The sequence below is a fragment of the Mobula birostris genome, chromosome 7 (assembly GCF_030028105.1).
Source record: "Mobula birostris isolate sMobBir1 chromosome 7, sMobBir1.hap1, whole genome shotgun sequence".
Classification (NCBI taxonomy): Eukaryota; Metazoa; Chordata; class Chondrichthyes; order Myliobatiformes; family Myliobatidae; genus Mobula; species Mobula birostris.
This window is the reverse complement of record NC_092376.1, coordinates 27,379,888-27,404,023: the sequence shown is the minus strand read 5'-3', so window position 1 is coordinate 27,404,023 and position 24,136 is coordinate 27,379,888. Positions and strand designations below refer to the sequence as shown.

At 40.9% G+C, this 24,136-nt stretch overlaps 1 protein-coding gene and 1 long non-coding RNA gene across 4 annotated transcripts in view; one reads left to right on the top strand and one right to left on the bottom strand.

Annotated features, from left to right (window-relative positions):
- c2cd3 (C2 domain containing 3 centriole elongation regulator) overlaps nt 1-24,136 on the bottom strand; it is a 165,806-nt gene that overhangs the window by 17,360 nt on the left and 124,310 nt on the right. Inside the window, exons 30-33 of one of the 3 annotated variants that reach the window (XM_072262791.1) lie at nt 22,631-22,845; nt 10,835-11,870; nt 9,592-9,700; nt 7,753-8,464 (exon numbers count right to left, since the gene is read on the bottom strand). In XM_072262791.1, coding sequence (XP_072118892.1) covers nt 8,333-8,464; nt 9,592-9,700; nt 10,835-11,870; nt 22,631-22,845 — 1,492 coding nt within the window. In that variant the 3' untranslated portion in view covers nt 7,753-8,332. Of the gene's footprint in view, nt 1-7,752; nt 8,465-9,591; nt 9,701-10,834; nt 11,871-22,630; nt 22,846-24,136 lie in introns of those variants that run through there. The other 2 variants (XM_072262790.1, XM_072262792.1) reach the window with 2 other exon arrangements.
- Nucleotides 9,299-24,136, top strand: part of LOC140200069 (uncharacterized) — an 89,375-nt gene continuing 74,537 nt past the window's right edge. Inside the window, exons 1-2 of the long non-coding RNA XR_011886553.1 lie at nt 9,299-9,401; nt 12,493-12,550. This is a non-coding gene — a long non-coding RNA (uncharacterized lncRNA). The remainder of the gene's footprint in view (nt 9,402-12,492; nt 12,551-24,136) is intronic.

Sequence of the window (24,136 nt, the reverse complement as noted above, 5' to 3'; positions counted from 1 at the left end):
ATTTCCTCCTGCTCTATCACGTTTAAAACAGCGGAAACTCAGAACATTGAGCTGCCAGTCCTGCCCCTCCTATAACCAAGTCTCACTGATGGCTACAATGTTATAATTTCAGGTGTTTATCCATGTCCTGGGCTTATCCGTCTTTCCTATGATAGTTCTTGCATTGAAATATATACAGCTCAGGACACCAGTTGCACCATGCTCAACTTTTTGATTCCAGACCTTGTCTGAGGTCTTACCAACATTTGCTCCACAACCTCTCCAATAACTGCTCCCATTCCCCTGCAATTCTAGTTTAAACCCCACTGTGCAGCATTAACAAACCTTCCCACTAGGATGTTAGTCCCCCTCCAGGTGCAAACTGTCCCTTCTGTACAGGTCCCACCTTCCCTGAAAGAGAGCCCAATGATTCAAAAATCTTATGTCTTCCTCCTACACCAACTCCTTACAGGATTGTTAAAATGTATAATCTTCCTATTTCTGGCCTCTCTAGCATGTGGCACAGGTAGAAATCCTGAGATCACAACCCTGGCGGTCTTGTGCTTTAACTTAGCACCTAACTCCCTGAAATTTTTATGCAGAGCCTCGTCATTCATCCTACCCATGTCACTGGTATCTACATAAATCATGACCTCTAGCTGTTTACCCACCCACTTACGAATGCTGAGGATTGGATCTGAAATGTCCCAGACCCTGGCACCCAGGAGGCAACATACTATTCGGGAATCTTGTTCTCACCCACAGAACTTCCTTTCCATTCCCCTAACTAATGAATCCCCTATCACTGCAGTGTGCTTCTTTGCCCTACTTCCCTTCTGAGTCATAGACTCAGTGCCAGAGACCTGACTACTGTGACTTTTCTCTGTTAGGTCAAACCCACCCCCTGTCCCCAACAGTATCCAAAGTGATCTACCTGTTGTGGAGGTGGATGGCCACAGGGGTTAGAACATTGAAAAGTGGGGAGTAGAGCTGGAGCACAAGGGTCAACAAAGGAAACTCATTTAGCAGCTATTATCTGAAAAGGTGTAGAAGGAACCTATATTTTCATTCCTCAATTTGATTTTCAGCCCCTTTAACAATACAGGAAATGCCTGTTTACATTGCAAATTACCATTTTACATTCTCACATGCCATTTTTGTCACTGCAAACTAAATTATTAAAATTTTGAAAATATATTGATAATCTGGAATTTGTTGCCAGAAGAAGTGGTGGAATCGGATACAATTACTATGTTTAAGAGGTACTTAAACATAATACTTACACACATGACAGGATATTCTCCTAGTGGGCACAAATGGGATTAGCGGAAATGGGCAACATTGGTATGGGAGAAGTAGGCCAAAGAATCCAAAGAAAATGCACACAGCCTTTGTTGCTGCACAGCTGCAATTTTGTTTCATATAACGTTAATATAATTTAGAAATTGTGCTAATACAATTTTCAAATCTATGTTAATATAATTGTGTAATACCCTGCAATTAACTGTTAATTGTTCTAAATAATAAACATACCACAACTTTTACTTTGAAACATTTTACAGCAGGGTTTCTCAACCAGGGTTCCACGAGAGCTCACTAGGGGTTCCCTGAGAGATTGTCATTAAAAAACAAGCATTGTTTTTTGAACTTCGTGCAACATTTGATGCTGGTGCTCGCAGTAGTGGGCAGTGACTGAGCAGACCCCTTAGTAATCTCGTCAGAGGTCTCTCAGCCCAGTTTGGCAGTACACAGTAGGGTCGTGTTCATTCTGTTTTTGACGCGAGGTAGGGGAGACTGTTGATAAGTTGTGATTGCTGTACTGCACAAAGGAGAGGATAGTAGGCTGATAATTGGTGAGCGCTGTATTGCACGGAGGGGAGGATGGTAGGCTGATGAGGAGCCTGAAGTGCGTTTTCTGAGCATTGAATGGACTTGCCCAACTTGTCCTGTGATATCAGCCTCTCCCTCCTGAATTACAACCCCCCCAACTTCCCCTATGTGCTGCCGACTGACTTATAGGAGTGAACAAACTCTACTGGCGTAGCAGAAAATTGGAGGGAAATTTTCATTCTAAAGACAGTACAGTGTGGCAATTTTTGAAGGGGAGGAATGAGATGGAAGAGGAGGATTTGAGGCCTAGGGCTACGGACAATTCTGATAAGGTTAATGCTGAAGAATTACAATCTTCTGAGTAATTTACTGCGCTAGTGCAACAACGGACACAAAAAATGTCCGTCTTTTTTTTAACAAAACTATAAAAGTTTATTTGCACAATTACACAAAGTACAAAGTACAATATACAAGACAGTGAATAAATTCAAATTCAAATAAGATTACCACGGTCTATAAAACAGTCAATTCCCCGAGGGCCCACAGCTCCTGGAAATCCCCCACTGTACCCATTGTGACAGCACTCTACCTCTCCAAGGAAAGCTGGGCATGAATGCATCCTAACAAGAGGGGCAGGCAGTCAGCCCTGGCAAAGCCTTCGACCTTCAACCACCTAGACCTGCGAATGGCCATCTTGGACAGACCTAGGAGCAAGCTCATCAGTAAATCCTCCTATCAACTCTTCCTCTTTCATACTGAGTGCCTGTATATAAGGAGCGCAGGGCTGAAGTGCAACCAGAACCTGAGCAGCAGCCCCTGCAGATACTCAAACAGGGGCTCAACCTCTCACACTCCATATAAGCGTTGTACAGTGACTCCTCCCAGCCACAGAATGGACAGGTGGATGGGGTGTCAGTGAACCTGCTTATAGACCTGTTGCATGGTACTACCCTATGCAACATCTTCTACTGCAGGTCCCCAATGGTTGGCTAAAAGCTCATTCTCCACTCAAAAAGAGCACTGACAATTAATTTTGGATTATTATATCTACAACTTACTGATCATGCTAATGAACAGTGAGCTCTAGATTTAATAATTTTTATGCAGGTGTTTCCTGAGACCTGAAAACTATTTCAAAGGTTTCTTCAGGGCAAAAAGGTTGAGAAAGGCTATTTTAGAGCTTCAAAGTACTGTATTTATATTGTCAGTGTTTCAGTTACAACACTGTTACAAGTTGTAATAATAAACACCAATCATCTTCCTAGCTCTTTGCTTCATCCCTCTTCCTCCAAGTTTCACTCCCAATCAGTTCCCCTCCACCACCGCTCTTCTCCACCTAGCAGAACTTGTCCTCACTCTAAATAATTTCTCCATTAGGTCCCCCCACTTCCTTCAAACAAAATGGGTAGCCATGGGCACTCACATGGGTCCCAGCTATGCATGCCTCTTTGTCGGCTAAGTGGAAAAGTCTATGTTCTAAGTCTACACTGGTGACCACCTCCCACTTTTCTTACACCACACTGATGACTGCATTGGTGCTGCTTCCTGCACCCGTGTTGAACTCGTCGATTTCATCCACTTTGCCTCCAACTTCCAACCTGCCCTCAAATTCACTGGGTCCATTTCTGACACTTCCCTTCCCTTTCTCAATCTCACTGTCTCTATCTCCAGAGACAGTTTATCCACCAATATCCATTATAAACCAATGGACTCTTTTTGCCCTCAGCAGCATCTCTTCCATTTCACGCATGTCTGTTCTTACTCCATCCTCCTGTCACGCTACCAGGGATAGGGTTCCTCTTGTCCTCATCTACCATCCCACCAGCCTCCGCGTCCAGCACATAATTCTCCGAAACTTCCACCAGCTCCAACTGGATCCCACCACCAAACACACCTTTCCCTCTCCCCACTTCCTGCTTTCCACTGGGAAAGCTCCCTACACGACTCCCTTGTCCATTTGTTCCTCCCCACTGACCTCCCTCCTGGCACGTCACCTGCCCCTACACCTCCTCCCTCACTACCATTCAGGGCCCCAAACAGTCCTTTCAGGTGAGGTAATACTTCACCTGTGAGTCTGTTGGGGTCATATACTGTGCTCAGTGCTCCCAGTGTGGCATCTTATATATTGGTGAGACCCGACGTGGATTGGGAGACTGCTTCGCCAAACATCTACAGTCCGTCTGCCAGAACAAGCGGGATCTCCCGGCAGCCACCCATTATAATTCCACTTCCCATTCCCATTCCGGTATGTCCATCCATGGCCTCTTCCACTGTCAGGATAAGGCAACACTTTCACACTTAAGACTGGAGGAACAACACCTTATATTCCATTTGAGTAGCCTCCAACCTGATGGCATGAACATCGATTTCTCAAACTACTAGTAATACCTCTGCGCCCCCTCCCCCACCTTCACCATTTCCCATTCCCTTGAACCCTTTCTCATGTTATGTCCTTGCCTGTCTTCCTGTGCTCCCCCCTTCTTTCTTCCATGGCCTTCTGTCTCTTTCACCAATCAACTTCCTAGCTCTTTGCTTCATCCCTCTCCCTCCAAGTTTCACCTATCACCTGGCATTTCTCTCTCCACTCTCCCCCACCTTTCAAATCTACTTCTCAGCTTTTTTTCTCCAGTCCTGCTGAGTTCCTCCAGCATTTTGTGTCTGTTGCTCGGATATCTAGCATATGCAGATTTTCTCGTTTGACAAGTGGAAGTCAGTCACATTTGTAATAAAGACACACAAGAAAAAGTTTAAGATTTTCTTTGTTGCATTGAATTTGATTATATCTTTCAATTAATAAATAAAACCAAAAGTATGTGATCTTTCAGTTTTCATTCTAAATATTTACAGAATGCACGTTACAAATAAAAACATTTAAAGTGCTACACAGTTTTTGCTCCTTGTAAAAATTTCCTGCTCAGAGCAATGGGTGGTCTGTGCAATTGTACAAAAAATTAGTAGAAACACTGACCACTGCCAACTCTTTCCTGGCTTTGCTGCCATCTAAAAATTTTAATATGTTCTATTTTTTAATCAGTTGTTTTGCTGTTTTACTGCTGCGTGCCTCCAATGAACTCACAGTTGCACCTGCAAACGGTTGAGAGGAGCCCACATAAATGCTGTTACCTGATTTTACCATAAAACAGACACTCTTTTACAGTTTAGGTTTGTTTACACCAACTGTAGCACTAATGATGACTCAGGTCAGCTAATAAATCAGAAATAAATGATCATATCTTCCCTGTCCCAGAAATATCCCTAGCATTGTAAGTTAAATTCAGTTTGCCAGGTACATATCGAATCAATTAAGTATAAAATTTAAGAAACCCTACAAGACTAAGTGTTTACAACATATTTGTAACTACATGTTCTGCATGTTCAAGTGATCTCATAATGAGATGATTGCAACAGGCAGCCTTCAGGGCAGCCAGAATGAAGTAAACAGGATTGATGGAACACTGTGTGTCAGAACATTGTAATATAAAACCAGTTATGTAAGGATAGTTGATAATCTTTCTATGTAACAGAAGAAGGCCCAGGAGGCATAAAATGATAGGTTATTTTTGAGCACTTCTTTAGTTTACTCTTGAAAACATGTTTTCTAATCCTCTATACTCTCATGTTTATTTCTGCAAGAGGAAATATCCAAATGGAAATTTAAAAATAAATACTTTGCTGGAGAACAACAGTTTAAGTTTAGTAATATTTTCCCAAATCTTTGTAAGATTGGTGGAATAAGAGAAACTTGTTTCTCTACTTCTGAAAATTAATGTAAAGGGAAAGAACCTTTAGGTCATTCAGTTATGTACACAACTGACCTGGATTCTGGTTAATTGGTCCACTGGTTAATTGCAACAGCTGCTTAATTGGAACAACTCTTAAAGAACAAAAACTAATTGAGAAAATAGTCCTTTTATGTATTTGGGATGCCATGATGCTTAATTGGGACAGAAGACTGTTGCTGAACAGTTTCTAACTAGTATCAGTTGTATCAACTTGTGTGGCCATTAGTAGATTCTACACTGTGTTTAGAGTGAAGTTTTTCAATAGCGTCAGTTGCATGTGTTTGTGTTAAAAAAAAACAGTGATTTATGGCACTGATAGTTGGCGAGAAAATGGCAGTAAGACAATTCAGAACTGTTTTGCTCACTGCAGTTTCAAACATTCTGGCTTGGAGATGCCAGAAACAACTGAGAGTGAAAATGAAACAATTTCACTACTTCAACAAGTTAGGAACTAAGAAGAATTTGAAGGTATCGAGAATCATAGAAACATAGAAAACCTACAGGCCCTTTGGCCCACGAAGCTGTGCCGAACATGTCCTTACCATAGAAATTACCTAGGGTTACCCATAGCCCTCTATTTTTCTAAGCTCCATGTACCTGTCTAGGAGTCTCTTAAAAGACCTTATTGTATCCGCTAAAAGACCCTACGTATCCGCTTGAATCATCTTGAATGCTACGAAGAAAATGAGGATTTTGAGGATGCAGTCGTTGAAAACATTCCATGAAGGCAGTCTACAATCTGCACCAATTTTGTTCATTTATAGTCAATCAAAAGAACATGGCAGCACGTTGGTTGTCTGTTGTATCTGACGATAACAATGAAGCCTGGGCAGGAAGATTTTAAAGTGGAAAAGCCATTACAATGGTACAGTCCACTCTTGCAACCTCTGGGTCCAGTGGTATGAGGAGAAACAGGGGTCTTCCTTGGTTGCTGTGGATAACCATGACTTCTTCTGTGCTTTATCAGCCCTTCGCACTCCACAAAACGTTGTGGAATGCCCAGTCCGCCAGAATTGACTTCGCATGCTAAGATAGGTACGTCGCTATTTCACCAGGGTATAAGGCCCACTGCTCTCATCACCCGGTTTACCCTGCCTATTGAAGTGGTGTACTGGGGTGTGGCCACAAATGTGTACAAAAAGCTACTTGGAGCTACGAGTGAGAGCTGAGTGTCTGGTGGCAACCAAAGGTGATTGAGCTGCCTCAGAATGGACATGACATGTTCCTTCACCAGAGGTGCTGCCCCTCGTTGGACACTACATACATGACAGCATACACTGGATGAATTGCTCCGTTAATAACTATTTGGAACTAATACAATGTTTAATAGTACTGCAATAGCACTACAGGTTTCCCCCGCCATCTGAAGGTAGAGCGTTCCTATGAAACAGTACGTAAGCCGAAATGTTGTAAAGTGAAGAAGCAATTACCATTTATTTATATGGGAAAATCTTGTGAGCGTTCGCAGACCCAAAAATAACCTACCAAATCATGCCAAATAACACATAAAACCTAAAATAACAGTAACATACAGTAAAAGCAGGAATGATATGATTAATACACAGCCTATATAGAGTAGAAATACTTTTCCACAATCACTGCCGGCACTGTTCGCTGAAGCGAAAATCTCACGCAAGTACTCTCAGCAGAAAATCTCACACAAGCGCTCTCCGCAGAGACACGGTGCAAGCGCTCTCCAGTAACCTTTAAGCTATGAAGCTGCCAAATCATACCAAATAACACATAAAAATACACAGCCGATATAAAGTAGAAATAATGTATGTACAGTGTAGTATCACTTACCGGAATTGGGACAGCGCCGAGCACACTGATGATGGTGTATTAGACTGAGTCGTTGCAGGTTGGGTGGTGCAGTGACCCCCACCCTCCAGGCTGCCGACCGATACATTGCCGCGAGGCACGCAGGAGTCCAGCGGTAGCCGGGAGGCACACAGCACATCTTTAAGAAAGAAGCCGAAATAAACACGCTAATTAATTAGGTGCTGCCCGACACGTAATTGTCAGCTCAGATCAGTGCCGATTGCCGATTGCATCGCCTCTGATCGGGGCCGACAATTACCTGTGGGGCGGCACCTAATTAATTAGCATGTTTATTTCGGCTTTTTTCTTAAAGATATGCTGTGTGTCTCCTGGCTACTGCTGCATTCTCCGCGAATTGGTACTGCAACTGTCCGCGGCCTGGGTGTTGCGGTGGTGGGACACTGGGTGTCATCTCATCGTCTGTTTCCATTAGAGCTGGCGACTCATCTTCTCCTATGACTGCCCGCCTTGACGTCGGAAGGTCGAGGTTCATCGTCTGCTGTGGCTGATGTGAAAGGCTTGTTTGACTGCTGAGCCTCGTGCACTTTTCTATCATACAGTTCTTTGTAAGGACTGAAACCACCTTGCAAATATCCCCTAAACCGATGTACCCTTTCAAAATTAAAGTCGTACTTTACCATTGCAGTGAAAATCTCACGCAGTGGCTTCACGCTGATTTTGCTACTGCATTCGGTTTCGATTGTTATCCTTTCCTCTTCCAATTGCATCAGCTCTTCATCTATCAGTTCTTGGTCATGGGATGCCAAAAGCTCTTCAACATCATCTTCGTCAGCTTCCACAAGTCAAACTCACTTTGTCCTTACTTCGTTCACCACGATCAAAACGCTTAATTATGTCTAGTTTTACGCTAAATGTAACACCCTTAAGAGCTCTTTCAGGCTTTTCCAATACCTCAGAATTCATCTTGCAAACGGCTGCTCACAGACACGTGTTAAAGCAATGCTGTTCCGAATCCGGGGGAGAGCGGCTGCTCGGGGCGCGCACGGCTTTTTATCGCACGCTGGTTTTTTTCGTAATAGTGAAAACACCTTCTGAAAGCGAAAACAGGGTACTAATGTAGGTCTTTCGTAACAGTGAGGTTTCGTAAAGCGAAAGTTCGAAAAGCAGAGGACACCTGTAATAGAGTTCTAATTCTGTATTTCAGTTAAATACATAATTTGTTACTCAGTTAAATGATAGCATTCTTTTATACCTTTTTAACTATTTCCATAAAACTTCAGCTAATTGTAGCAGCTACTTGATTGCGCCAAAACGTCCAACTCCCAATGTGTTCCAATTAACCAGAATCCACTGTATCTGATCGTCACTATAAACAGAACTATGCAATCTCCTGAGAGAGCCAATTAAATAAATAAAAATATGGAGAATTCCTCTCTGATCTCTTTAGTTAATTAAAACTAGCCCAACAGACCACTTTTGTTCTGTTTTGTCAACATGTTTGACAAAATACATTTAACCCGCTTGAAAGAACAATATCATCATGAACAAAACAAAGATTACTGCAACACAATGGCAAAACAGTAAAGGTTAAGATATATAGCAAAACTCCATTAATCTGACATGCTAATGATTTTGATGGTGCCAGACTAGATTTTCTGCACTATTGGATGCTATTTTTATTAATATTCTAATTTTAATTCATATTTGAAAACAATATCATCAATTTTATATTTTTCTATATTTGATGGATACAGGTGGGTTAAATAATAGGGCTAACATTTATCAAAAATACTGCAGACATTCGACATCTGAAATAAAAATTGTATGTTTACATGAGTACGTGACTAGAGTTCCAAACTAGCCAGTGACATTTTCCTTATCTTCTGTGACAGCCTGTTATGTTCTACTGTTGACTGAAATGCACAATCAGCAGTTGTTTAATTCGGATTTTGAATAACAGTATATATGTTGCTTATTACTATTTGAAAACAGGTTCAACAAAAGGATGTGCTTCTGATTATTAGTCAGGTATGTGAGACAATGATAGTTCTTGGGTATGTTAAAATGAACTTGTTCTTATACAACCTAATGTATAAACCAGGGAAACCCACCTTGATTACATATGAAGTTTTAAATACTTAAAAGAACTGAGCTGTTAAAATATTATAAAGCATCCTTTGAGCAGCATAACTAATGCAAAGGAAAAATTAAAGCTTACTGGATTTGTTGCTGGTGTATGGAACGACCGTGGAACATTTAGCATTCTCATTGAAGCTTCTAAATGACTCGGTGGAAGAAAAAAGTTTGGAAGTATAACTGGATCTGGTCTGAACAAAATTGTTAAAGATTATTAACATCAATGACTTCGTAAGTATAATGTCTTCACAGCAGCCACCTTCAGTTTGCCCAAAGCTATATAACCAAATGGGACTGAACTGGATTTGCAACATTATCCTTTGCATCCATTTCCAACAATTCAAGTTACTCATGCATATCAGAAATTAGATATAAAGGTGACAAGCAAATATGTTAAAATAGTTTTTATCCAGGGAATAAATTACAATGAATCAGGGAAGAAAAAGATGTGACACATGTAATTTTATCCAGTAAAACTTTTCCTTCACAACTACAAAAGTACTCTCAATGACTTGTACCATATAAAATAGCAAAATTTCTAAAGGAATTTTACAAGAGTGTTATCAGACAAACTCTGACTATGAGATATGATTTGTTTGATATAGTCATCAACCCCTTTCCCTTTCCACTTTAAACCTATGTCTCTAGTTTTGAACTCCCCTACCCTGGGGAAATGGATTTTGGCTATTCACTTTATCTGTGCCTTTCATAACTTTATAAACCTCTTTAAGGTCACTCCTCAACTTCCTGTGCTTCAGGGAAAAGAAAATCCTAGCCTATTCAGTTTTTCCTTACAATCCAAGCCCTTCAGTCCCAGTAACATCCTTGTAAATATTGTTTTGCATTCCTTCCAGTTTAATAGATCAATACAGCAGGGTAACCAGAACTGCACACAGATCTTCAACAGTGACCTTACCAATGCCTTGTACAGCTGTAATGTAATGTCCCAACTCCTGTACTCAATGTTCTGACCAACAAAGGAAAATCTGTCAGACTCCATCTTCTTTATCATCGCAACTTTCAAGGAACTATGCACTTGCACCTGCCCCTGCCCCCAGTTCTCTCTGTTCTACGACACTACCTATTTTATATTAAAAAAATCACTTCACAAAGAAAACTTAATCAACATTAATCTAATGTATTAAGCAATGGCCAACTTAATAAACAGACATTTCAGAAAATGCTTTGTTTAACAAATTAAATGCTTTGAAGACCTAAAATAATCGCAGACCAGAAGAGAAGGCTTTCCCTGGAATACATCAGGAATCAATACATTTCTAAGTAAAAGTTGACTTTACATGCATCATCAAATATGCAAAGGATACAACCGGTCTGAAAATTTATCTCCTTCAGTATCTGTTTCAGCAGTTCCCTTGTGTTTTCTGTGAACATCCTCTCCACCAGCTTCTAAAACCTGCTCTTCATTGCTGTCTTCGATATGGGATACTTGGTTCTCTTCATTTTCAAGTTCTTTTGTTTTATTACCATGGCAATAGTTTTCATGAATACTTCTTATTCTAAGATCTGTTTCGTCCTCATCCATTGGTGAAAATGTTCTGCTGGAGGAAATATCAAACCTTGTAAAGTCTTTATTTTCTCGTGTCAAGTCTGCTTCACCACTGTTTGAGAAAAATGTGTCGAGATCATCAGAGAATTGTCTTTCTTGTAACTTTACATCTAAGCCACATTCACTTTGGAGAATTAAATTCTCATTTAACATATCAAGTTCTGTTACTTCATTTACTGAAGACTTTTCTGTATGAGGGGACTCAGAAACTGCGATACTGCTAGGTAACTTGTAATTTTCATTTTGCAGTACCTCAGTAAACACCTCATCATCCACACGAATGGAAACTACTTCTTGTTCATTAGCCACACTTCCATTTCCAATTGGTTCTGATGTTTCTCTTTTAGCTTCATACTTATGCTTATTATCTTCTTCTAAATCTGATAAAATACTAGACCAAGGGCTAGTTCTGTCTGTCATAACAGTCACATCATTTAATGTTTTTGGCTGTATCACATCTTCTTCATATTCTTCTTCACTAAACCCATCACTTGCATAATGGTTTTGCTGGTGTTCAGCTTCTACATTGTACTCGTTATTCTGGTCATTAATGTTGCCTTTATCAAAAACTTCATTATGTTTATTCTGTCCCAATTCTAAATTTGCTGGTGCACAGAAATGAGGAAGGTGGATCTTCATGTTCTTTCTCTCTGGTGGCTGTGTATTAAGTAAATCTTGTTGTTTCCCATTTTCTGATTGCTGTGGTATATCTTCTGCTACTTCTTCTTCATCTTCAATGTCCCGTGCAGAGAGGTTCTGATCAGTAATATCAGCTTTGTTTCTCTGCAAACCAGCTAGATTATGAAATTTAAGCATGGATATGAAATGGAAATAATTAAGTATTTTCATGAATCATTTAGTATTTATCAAATAAATGAATTATCAGTGGTGCCTAGAATTAGATTATACCTAGAGCTAGTAAGTGAAAAAGCAAGAAACTTACCTTACCCTTAGCAACGTGAATACATACACTGGGCACCCAGAGAAGAGACAGGAAGATAACATTACAGATGCCTTGCCCATAAGTAATATTATAGAGTTGGTTCCTCTATATGGCCAGTTGACTCTCAAACAGAAATGGCATGCAAACATAACTTTAATTACTGTATTCAGTAAAGGAAACTACTTAAAGCAGTTTTTGAATAATGTAAGTACCAATATTTCAGATGTAATGTGGTAATTTAGATATGATGACATTACATTGAGGATATGGGATCTTGCTCAGTAAGGAAATCTAAGACATTAACACAGGTCTGTAAAAAGTTGGCCAAAAGGTGCAATACTTCTAATTCTTTAGGAGTAGAGGGAAAGAAGTCAAACAAATAAGAGTGAAGGACATCGTACATTATGCTACCACCATGAATAAGGAACAGCTGCAGACATCCCTTAATAACTGGAGACCAATTCTCTTTGCAGATGTGTAATGCAGTAGGAGTGCAAGAAAAGGGGGAGAAGGAAAAAAAATTAAAGAAAAGTAAGTGTATACACGGAAGCTCTTCCAGTTAAAACGATCAATTTTTGAAATAATTGTGTGTACAAATAATAGGTTTATATATTAAATTTTGAAAGTATGTACTTGTATTATTGATATCATAAGAGATGGATGAAGAATCCAAAGTCTGAAAATTATCTTAATTTCTTTGATTGTAACTTGAACATGTGCTAATAAAAAATATTGACAAAAGCTATTCGGAAACTACAAATGATTTAACTGCAGTCCTTATAGTCAATATATCATAATGGCCAGAATCTGCAGTTAGCAATAGAGTTACAGCACCTCCCTAACCATGGAAGTTTCACAAAAAGATCTTTGTAGACTGACACTTTTTACTTACTGTCTGCTACTGTCAGAGATAAGTGCCAAGGCTTACATACAGATGTGATGTCATGAATCAGATTTAAAATACTAACTTATTTTCACGAGTATCCTCAATTAACCTTTTAAGCATTATGAAGAGTGCCTGATAAAGATAGATGTACGCATAAAATAAATTCCTTGCATTTTGGAATACTGATGTCAGTAGTCTTCATACCACAACCAAAACTTAGCTTTTCAGGGCCAAATATTTTGCTCAGCATCAATATAGAATGCCATTAGAAATATAGGAATTAGGCCCTAGGACACTCAAGTCTGCATCAGCAATGGATGATCTAAACTTCGCTTAGGCTTCACTTTCCTGCCTGCACCTTGTAAAGCTCAACTCCAAAAGGCTAAAAATGAAATCATCCTAGCGATGAATATATTCAATAATTCATCCTTCACAGCTCTCTATGGTAGTGAAAACTAAGATTTATGCACTATAAACAAGAAATTCCTCCTCATCTCAGTCTTAAACATGCATTATAGAACCATAGAACCATAGAAACTACAGCACAGAAACAGGCCCTTTGGCCCTTCTTGGCTGTGCCGAACCATTTTCTGCCTAGTCCCACTGATCTGCACATGGACCATATCCCTCCATACGCCTCCCATCCATGTATCTGGCCAATTTATTCTTAAATGTTAAAAAAGAACCCGCATTTACCACCTCGTCTGGCAGCTCATTCCATACTCCCACCACTCTCTGTGTGAAGAAGCCCCCCCTAATGTTCCCTTTAAACTTTTCCCCCCTCACCCTTAACCCATGTCCTCTGGTTTTTTTCTCCCCTTGCCTCAGTGGAAAAAGCCTACTTGTATTCACTCTATCTATACCCATCATAATTTTATATACCTCTATCAAATCTCCCCTCATTCTTCTATGCTCCAGGGAATAAAGTCCTAACCTATTCAACCTTTCTCTGTAACTGAGTTTCTCGAGTCCCGGCAACATCCTTGTAAACCTTCTCTGCACTCTTTCAACCTTATTTATATCCTTCCTGTAATTTGGTGACCAAAACTGAACACAATAGTCCAGATTCGGCCTCACCAATGCCTTATACAACCTCATCATAACATTCCAGCTCTTATACTCAATATTTCGATTAATAAAGGCCAATGTACCAAAAGCTCTCTTTACGACCCTATCTACCTGTGACGACACTTTTAGGGAATTTTGTATCTGTATTCCCAGATCCCTCTGTTCCACTGCACTCCTCAGTGCCTTACCATTAACCCTGTATGTTCTACGTTGGTTTGTCCTTCCAACGTGCAATACCTCACACTTGTCAGTATTAAACTCCATCTGCCATTTTTCAGCCCATTTTTCCAGCTGGTCCAAGTCCCTCTGCAGGCTCTGAAAACCTTCCTCACTGTCTACTACACCTCCAATCTTTGTATCATCTGCAAATTTGCTGATCCAATTTACCACATTATCATCCAGATCATTGATATAGATGACAAATAACAATGGACCCAGCACCGATTCCTGTGGCACACCACTAGCCACAGGCCTCCACTCAGAGAAGCAATTCTCTACCACCACTCTCTGGCTTCTTCCATCGAGCCAATGTCTAATCCAATTTACCACCTCTCCGTGTATACCTAGCGACTGAATTTTCCTAACTAACCTCCCATGCGGGACCTTGTCAAAGGCCTTACTGAAGTCCATGTAGACAATATCCACTGCCTTCCCTTCATCCACTTTCCTGGTAACCTCCTCGAAAAATTCCAACAGATTGGTCAAACATGACCTACCACGCACAAAGCCATGTTGACTCTCCCTAATAAGCCCCTGTCTATCCAAATGCTTGTAGATTCTGTCTCTTAGTACTCCCTCCAATGATTTACCTACTACTGACGTTAAACTCACCGGCCTATAATTTCCCGGATTACTTTTCGATCCTTTTTTAAACAACGGAACAACATGAGCCACTCTCTAATCCTCTGGCACTTCACCCGTAGACAGCGACATTTTAAATATTTCTGCCAGGGCCCCCGCAATTTCAACACTAGTCTCCTTCAAGGTCCGAGGGAACACTCTGTCAGGTCCCGGGGATTTATCCACTTTAATTTTCCTCAAGACAGCAAGCACCTCCTCCTTTTCAATCTGTACAGTTTCCATGGTCTCACTACTTGATTCCCTCAATTCCATATATTTCATGCCAGCTTCCTTAGTAAATACAGACGCAAAAAACCTATTTAAGATCTCCCCCATTACCTTTGGTTCCGCACAAAGCCGACCACTCTGATCTTCAAGAGGACCAATTTTATCCCTTACAATCCTTTTGCTCTTAATATACATGTAAAAGCTCTTTGGATTATCCTCCACTTTGACTGCCAAGGCAACCTCATGTCTTCTTTTTGCCCTCCTGATTTCTTTCTTAAGTATTTTCTTGCACTTCTTATACTCCTCAAGCACCTGATTTACCCCCTGTTTCCTATACATTTCATACAACTCCCTCTTCTTCTTTATCAGAGTTGCAATATCCCTTGAGAACCAAGGTTCCTTATTTCCTATTCAATTTGCCTTTAATCCTGACAGGAACATACAAACTCTGCACTCTCAAAATTTCCCCTTTGAAGGCTTCCCACCTACCAATCACATCTTTGCCAGCCAGAGAACAACCTGTCCCAATCCACGTTTTTTAGATCCTTTCTCATTTCTTCAAATTTGGCCTTCTTCCAGTTCAGAACCTCAACCCTAGGACCAGATCTATCCTTGTCCATGATCAAATTGAAACTAATGGTGTTATGATCACTGGAACCAAAGTGCTCCCCTACATAGACTTCTGTCACTTGCCTTAATTCGTTACCTAACAGGAGATCCAATATTGCATCCCCTCTAGTTGGTCCCTCTATATATTGATTTAGAAAACTTTCCTGAATACATTTTACAAACTCTAAACCATCTAGACCCCTAACAGTATGGGAGTCCCAATCAATGTATGGAAAATTAAAATCCCCTACCACCACAACTTTATGTTTCCTGCAGTTGCCTGCTATCTCTCTGCAGATTTGCTCTTCCAAGTCTCGTTGACTATTGGGTGGTCTGTAATACAATCCCACTAATGTGGCCATACCTTTCCTGTTTCTCAGCTCCACCCATAAGAACTCAGTAGACAAGCCCTCTAATCTGTCCTGCCTGAGCACTGCTGTAATATTTTCCCTAACAAGCAACGCTACTCCCCCACCTTTCATTCCTCTGCCTCGATCACATCTGAAACATCGGAACCCTGGAATATTAAGCTGCCAGTCCTGCCCCTCCTGTAGCCAAGTTTCACTAATTGCTACAACATCATAATTCCACGTGTCAATCCACGCCCTCAACTCATCCGCCTTCCCCGCAATACTCCTAGCATTGAAATATATACACCTCAGAAGATTTTTACCACCACTCACAACCTTTCTATCAGCGGATTTGCTTAAACTTTCAACATCATTTATTTTCACCCCAGCCACACTGTCAGCTCTGGCACTCTGGTTCCCATCCCCCTGCAAATCTAGTTTAAAGCCTCCCCAATAGCACTAACAAACCTCCCTGAAAGGATATTGGTCCCCCTGTGGTTCAAGTGTAACCCGTCTCTCTTGTACAGGTCCCACCTGCCCCAGAAGAGGTCCCAATGATCCTGAAATCTGAAACCCTGCCCCCTACACCAGTTCCTCAGCCACTTGTTCCTCCTCCAGAGCATCCTATTCCTACCCTCACTGGCACCTAGCACAGGTAGCAATCCTGAGATTACCACCCTTGAGGTCCTGCTTTTCAACTTCCTACCAAGCTCTCTATACTCACTGTCCAGGACCTCTTCACTCTTCCTTGCTATGTCATTGGTACCGATGTGCACCACGACATCTGGCTGGTCACCCTCCCACTTCAGAATGTCATGCAATCGATCAGAGACATCCTTGACCCTGGTACCTGGGAGGCAACAAACCATCCTGGATTCTCTGTCACGACTACAGAACCTTCTATCTGCACCTCTAACTATCGAGTCCCCTATCACTACCGCTCTCCTCTTTCTCCCCCCTCCCTTCTGCACTGCAGAGCCAGACTCAGTGCCAGAGATCCGGCTACTGCAGCTAGTCCCAGGTAAGTCATCCCCCCCAACAGTATCCAATGCGATATACTTGTTGTTGAGGTGAATGGCCACAGGGGAACCCTGCTCTGCCTGCCCTTTCCTCTTCCCTCGCCTGACAGTGACCCAATTTCCTGTCCTCTGCTCCTTTGGCGTAACTACCTCCCTGTAGCTACGATCTATAATCTCCTTATTCTCCCGAATGATCCGCAGGTCATCCAGCTCCTGCTCCAGTTCCCTAACGCGGTTTGTCAGGAGCTGCAGCTGGATGCACTTCTTGCAGGTGTCGTTGTCAGGGACACCGGAGGGCTCCCTGACTTCCCACATCCTGCAAGAGGAGCATTCCAACATCCTGCCTGGCACTCTCACTGCACTAAACAATCTTTCTGCAACACACTCAACAAAAGTTGGGACAGAGGCATGTTTACCATTGTGTTACATCACCTTTCCTTTTACTAACACTTTTTAATCGTTTTGGAACTGAGGATACTAATTGTAGTAGATTTGCAATTGGAAATTTTGCCCATTCTTGCTTGATATAAGACTTCAGCTGCTCAACAGTCCATGGTCTCTGTTGTCTGATTCTCCTTTTCATGATGTGCCATATATTTTCAATAGGAGATAGATCTAGACTGGCAGGAGGCCAGTCAAGCACACACACTCTGTGTCTACAAAGCCACGCTGTTGTAGCCCGTGCAGAATGTGGTCTGGCATTGTCCTGCTGAAATAAGCATGGACGTACCGGGAAGAGACGTCGCCTTGATGGCAACATATCTCTCTCTAAAATCCTAATATACACCTCAGAGTCAATGGTACCTTCACATACATGCAACTCATCCATGCCGTGGGCACTGATGCACCCCCATACCATCACAGATGCTGGCTTTTGCACCTTTCGCTGATAACAATCTGGGTGGTCGTTTTCACCTCTGGCACAGAGAACTCAACGCCCGTTTTTTCCGATAACTAGCTGAAATGTGGACTCATCTGACCACAGCAAATGGTTCCACAGTCTTTCAGTCCATCTGAGATGAGCTTAAGCCCAGAGAACTCGCCGGCATTTCTGCATAGAGTTGATGTATGGCTTCCTCTTTGCGTAATACAGTTTCAAGTTGTATTTCTGGATGCAGCGACGGACTGTGTTGAGTGACAATGGTTTTCCGAAGTACTCCCGAGCCCAGGTGGCTATAATTGTCACAGTAGCATGACGGTTTCTTAGGCAGTGCCGCCTGAGGGCTCGAAGATCACACGCATTCAATAGAGGTTTCTGACCTTGCTCTTTATGCACTGAGATGTCTCTGAATTCTCTGAATCTTTTCACAATATTATGTACTGTAGATGTTGAAAGACCTAAATTCTCTGCAATCTTGCGTTGAGAAATGTTCCTTTTGAACTGACTAACAATTCTCTCACGAATTTTGGCACAAAGGGGTGAGCCACAACCCATCCTTGCTTGCAAAGACTGAGCCTTTAATGGACGCTACTTTTATACCCAGTCATGATACCTCACCTGCTACCAATTAGCCTGCTTAATGTGGAGTCTTCCAAACCGGTGTTACTTGAATATTCTGTGCACTTTTCAATCTTATTTTAACTCTGTCCCAACTTTTGTTGAGTGTGTTGCAGCCATCAAATTCTACTTTTGTGTATATTTACAAAATACATAGAAACATAGAAAATAGGTGCAAGAGTAGGCCATTCGGCCCTTCGAGCCTGCACCACCATTCAGTATGATCATGGCTGATCATCCAACTCAGAACCCTGTACCAGCCTTCCTCCCAAACCTCCTGATCCCTTTAGCCACAAGGGCCATATCTAACTCCCTCTTAAATATAGCCAATGAACTGGCCTCAACTGTTTCCCGTGGCAGAGAATTCCACAGGTTCACCACTCCCTGTGTGAAGAAGTTTTTCCTAATCTCGGTCCTAAAAGGCTTCCCTTTTATCCTCAAACTGTGACCCCTCGTTCTGGACTTCCCCAACATCGGGAACAATCTTCCTGCATCTAGCCTGTCCAATCCCTTTAGGATTTTATACGTTTCAATAAGATCCCCCCTCAGTCTTCTAAATTCCAACGAGTATAAGCCTAGCTGATCCAGTCTTTCATCATATGAAAGTCCTGCCATCCCAGGAATCAATCTGGTGAACCTTCTTTGTACTCCCTCTATGGCAAGGATGTCTTTCCTCAGATTAGGGGACCAAAACTGCACACAATACTCCAGGTGTGGTCTCACCAAGGCCTTGTACAACTGCAGTAGTACCTCCCTGCTACTGTACTCGAATCCTCTTGCTCTGAATGCCAGCATACCATTCGCCTTTTTCACCACCTGCTGTACCTGCATGCCCACTTTCAATGACTGGTGTATAAAGACACCCAGGTCTCGTTGCACCTCCCCTTTTCCTAATTGGCCACCATTCAGATAATAATCTGTTTTCCTGTTCTTGCCACCAAAGTGGATAACCTCACATTTATCCACATTAAATTGCATCTGCCATGAATTTGCCCACTCACCTAACCTATCCAAGTCACCTTGCATCCTTTTAGCATCCTTCTCACAGCTAACACTGCCACCTAGCTTCGTGTCATCCGCAAACTTGGAGATGCTGCATTTAATTCCCTCATCTAAGTCATTAATATATATTGTAAACAACTGGGGTCCCAGCACTGAGCCTTGCGGTACCCCACTAGTCACTGCCTGCCATTCTGAAAAGGTCTCGTTTATTCCCACTCTTTGCTTCCTGTCTGCCAACCAATTCTCTATCCACATCAATACCTTACCCCCAATACCGTGTGCTTTAAGTTTGCACACTAATCTCCTGTGTGGGACCTTGTCAAAAGCCTTTTGAAAATCCAAATATACCACATCCACTGGTTTTCCCCTATCCAATCTACAAGTTATATTCTCAAAAAATTCTATGAGATTCGTCAGATATGATTTTCCTTTCACAAATCCATGCTGATTTTATCCGATGATTTCACCGCTTTCCAAATGTGCTGTTATCACATCTTTGATAACTGACTCTAGCATTTTCCCCACCACCGACGTTAGGCTAACCGGTCTATAATTCCCCTGTTTCTCTCTCCCTCCTTTTTTAAAAAGTGGGGTTACATTAGCCACCCTCCAATCCTCAGGAACTAGTCCAGAATCTAAAGAGTTTTGAAAAATTATCACTAATGCATCCACTATTTCTTGGGCTACTTCCTTAAGCACTCTGGGATGCAGGCCATCTGGCCCTGGGGATTTATCTGCCTTTAATCCCTTCAATTTACCTCACACCACTTCCCTACTAACATGTATTTCCCTCAGTTCCTCCATCTGACTGGACCCTCTGTCCCCTACTATTTCTGGAAGATTATTTATGTCCTCCTTAGTGAAGACAGAACCAAAGTAGTTATTCAATTGGTCTGCCATGTCCTGGCTCCCCATTATCAATTCACCTGTTTCTGTCTGTAGGGGATCTACATTTGTCTTAACCAATCTTTTCTTTTTCACATATCTATAAAAGCTTTTACAGTCAGTTTTTATGTTCCCTGCCAGTTTTCTCTCATAATCTTTTTTCCCCTTCCTAATTAAGCCCTTTGTCCTCCTCTGCTGGACTCTGAATTTCTCCCAGTCCTCAGGTGAGCCACTTTTTCTGGCTAATTTGTATGCTTCTTCTTTGGAATTGATACTATCCCTAATTTCCCTTGTCAGCCACAGGTGCACTACCTTCCTTGATTTATTCTTTTGCCAAACTGGGATGAACAATTGTTGTAGTTCATCCATGCGATCTTTAGTTCATCCATGTGATAAGTTGGTCAGTAAAACTATTGAAAATCTTTTCTTTGTACTTTTGTCAGTTAAATAAAGGTTCACGTGAATTAACGTATCACAGATTATTGTTTTTATTGCATTTTGGAAAATATCCCAACTTTTCTGGAAATGGGGTCTGTAAATTTCACTATGAAGGGAACCATCCTTATAGAATTTCTCATGTTGGAGCCCTCACAGAATCTCGTATGATAGGGAAAGAAATGAGAGACATTTAAACTGTTTTAAAGTGCTTTGCAGTGGTATCAGCTTGTGAAAGTTCACGTGAGTTAAAAATGTACACGGTTGATTGTGCTGAAGAAAAATAGTAGTGTTGTAATTAATAACAGAAATCAGGGCAAGCATACACAGTCACAGGCACTGCAATTTTTTTTTAGTTTAATGATAAATCAAAGTTAAATCATTAAAAGATGGTATTGGATGAATCTGTATTGGATTGCTTCAGATTGGCGAAATGATGAATATAAGACCTTATTACCCTAAGAGATAGGAGCAGAATTAGGCCATTCAGCTCATCCAGTCTGGTTCACCATTTCCTCATGCCTGATCAATTGTCCCTCAACCTCATTCCACTGACTTCTCTCCATAACCTTTCACACCCTGACTAATCAGGAACCTATCAACTTCTGCCCTAATACAGCCAATGCCCTGGCATCCACAACTGCCTGTGGCAATGAATACCACAGGTTCACCACTCTCTGGCTAAAAAAAATTCCTCCTCATCTCTGCTCTAAATGGACACCCTCTAATCTGAGGCTGCACTCTTTGGTCCTAGCCTCCCCCGCTATAGGAAACACTTTCTCCACATCCAGTCTATCTAGGCCTTTCAACATTCCTCTCTTGGGATCCAGCACCAACCTGATTTTCCCCGATCTATTTACATATTGAAATCCCCCATAACTATTGTAAAATTGCCCTTTTGCTGTGCATTTTTTATCTGCTGTTGTAATTTGTAGACCACGTTTGGCAGTCTCTACATAACTGCCACCAGGGTCTTTTTACCCTTGCAGTTCCTTAGCTCTGCCCACAATGATTCAATATCTTCCGACCCTATGTCAACTCTTTCTAGTGATCTGATTACATTTTTTACGAACAGAGCCACGCACCCTCCCTGCCTACCTGCCTGTCCTTTTGATACAATGTGCATCCTTGGACGTTAAGCTCCCAGCTATAATTTTCTTTCAGCTATGAATCAATGATGCCCACAATGTCATACTGTGCTACAAGTTCATCAACCTTCTTCTGTATACTGCGCGCATGCAAATATAACACCTTCAGTCCTGCATTCACCCTTCTCAATTTTATCTGCCTTTTACATTGAAACTCATCCTGTTGACTGCAATCTTGCCCTATCATTAGCCTTATCATCATTAAGTTAGTGTACAAGTGTACTGATGACTTTACCATCACCCTAGAATAAGGATATGTAAATCAACTTTGATTACAAAACAAAGGCTAGTTCCTCTTCACTGCACGTATATTTCCATTTGTTAGAAAATAATATTTTCTATTCGAGATTTTTTTTATTGGTGTTTGGTCCTCTAAAGACCTGTTGCTAATTGTGAAATCTCATTGACTAGATTTGTTAGCCTTATGTGAAATAATAATGTTTGAGTAAGAGGTCTAATGAGGATATATTATTCATAATTCTCATGTTTATTTTATTGTTCAGAACATTTAGGTGCATAGGAAATTGCAGTAAATTTAGATTTAAGTCAGAAAGTTGAAACTGATTAAAAGTTAAAATCTGTGAAATTAGTTCGCAAATAATGAAAAATAAAGAATAATCAAAAGAAATGGCCTTTTACTCACCACTAATGACATTGTGATATTTGTGGACCCGTTCATTTGAAATTTCCAAAAGATGCTGTTCATTTTCAATGCTATTTGGTGATCCATGGTGAAAATTTATATCAGCAACATTTGCCCTTTGTCGTGGGGTGGTACTAGTCATGTGCGAAAATGAAGCTGGAGACAGCTTCTGACTGAAATATTTTTGAATATCATCCAACTCATTGAGATTTCTCCTACACATCAAAATAAAAATATATGAACACACACTATTTCAAATGTCATGAAAAATGGCTTTAAATGATCATGATATTATCAGGCCATCACTTAATAATTTATAAGTACTTATAATCGCTTTCCCTTGTGTTTCAATTTAACAGATAATAAAACAATAGAGAGAAATAGGGACTGGCCAGAAATGTCAAGTTGGGGTTGCTAATCAGCCATTGTATAACTGAATTACTCACTGCAACCATTTGTTTTGGTCACTTTTAATATAAGTGAGGAAAGAAAACAATTACAAAGGCTTACCATTTTTCCAAATAGTAATAGAGCTTAATAATTGTCCTCTGAAATGCTGATCAATGTAATGGGGAACCAATAAATAATCCTTTTCCTACTAAAATACACCAGAACCCATGAGTTAGCCTACTATTACACCCAATGAAACACTACATATTATACAAGCATTCTTGCAATCCAATGGTAATTTACCTAAAAACACAATTCCTGTGTTTGGAATTTCTAGGTCACTTTGCCTGTTTTTAAATAAAGATTTCAAAGTTTAATTCCAGGTGTAAAATGGTAATTAAAGGCCAAAATGTTTTATTTCAGTCTTGATTGACACTTTTTTACCTATACTAATAAAATTAACAGGACATTTCAGGTGGTTGAAGGATAAACTCTGTTCAGAGGCAAAATGGCACCAAATGATAATGATGCTTTGGATTCCAATATGGAAAAACCAATATAGTATATTAGTTACAACAAATTGCCTCCATCTGTCCATAAATGGAGATGGTTACATTTCCTGTATGAGTATTTTGATGCAAATCAGCATCAAAATGAAAGTTTGTAAATATGCACCTTCTCTGTTTCTCTTAAGATATAGGAGCAGAAGTAGGCCATTTGGCCCATTGAGTTCTGAATACAAGAAATTCTAACAGAGGTGCCATCAGTCTAGGGCAATCGCCAAGCATATTAACATACTGAATATTCAGAGGTACATTCCTCGGTAATTTTATTTATTTTTATTTCATTTTATTTTATTTAGAGATACATTACAGTAACAAGCCCTTCTGGCCCAACAAGCCCCTGCTACCTGATTATACCTAAGTGACCAATACACACACATAAAATGCTTGAGGAACTCAGCAGGTCAAGCAGCATCTATGGAGAGAAATAACCAGTCAACATTTCAGGCCAAGACTCTTTGTCAGTCCTGATGAAGGGTCTTGGCCTGAAACATCGACTGTTTTTTCTTCTCCATAGATGTTACCTGACCTGCTGAGTTCCTCAAGCATTTTA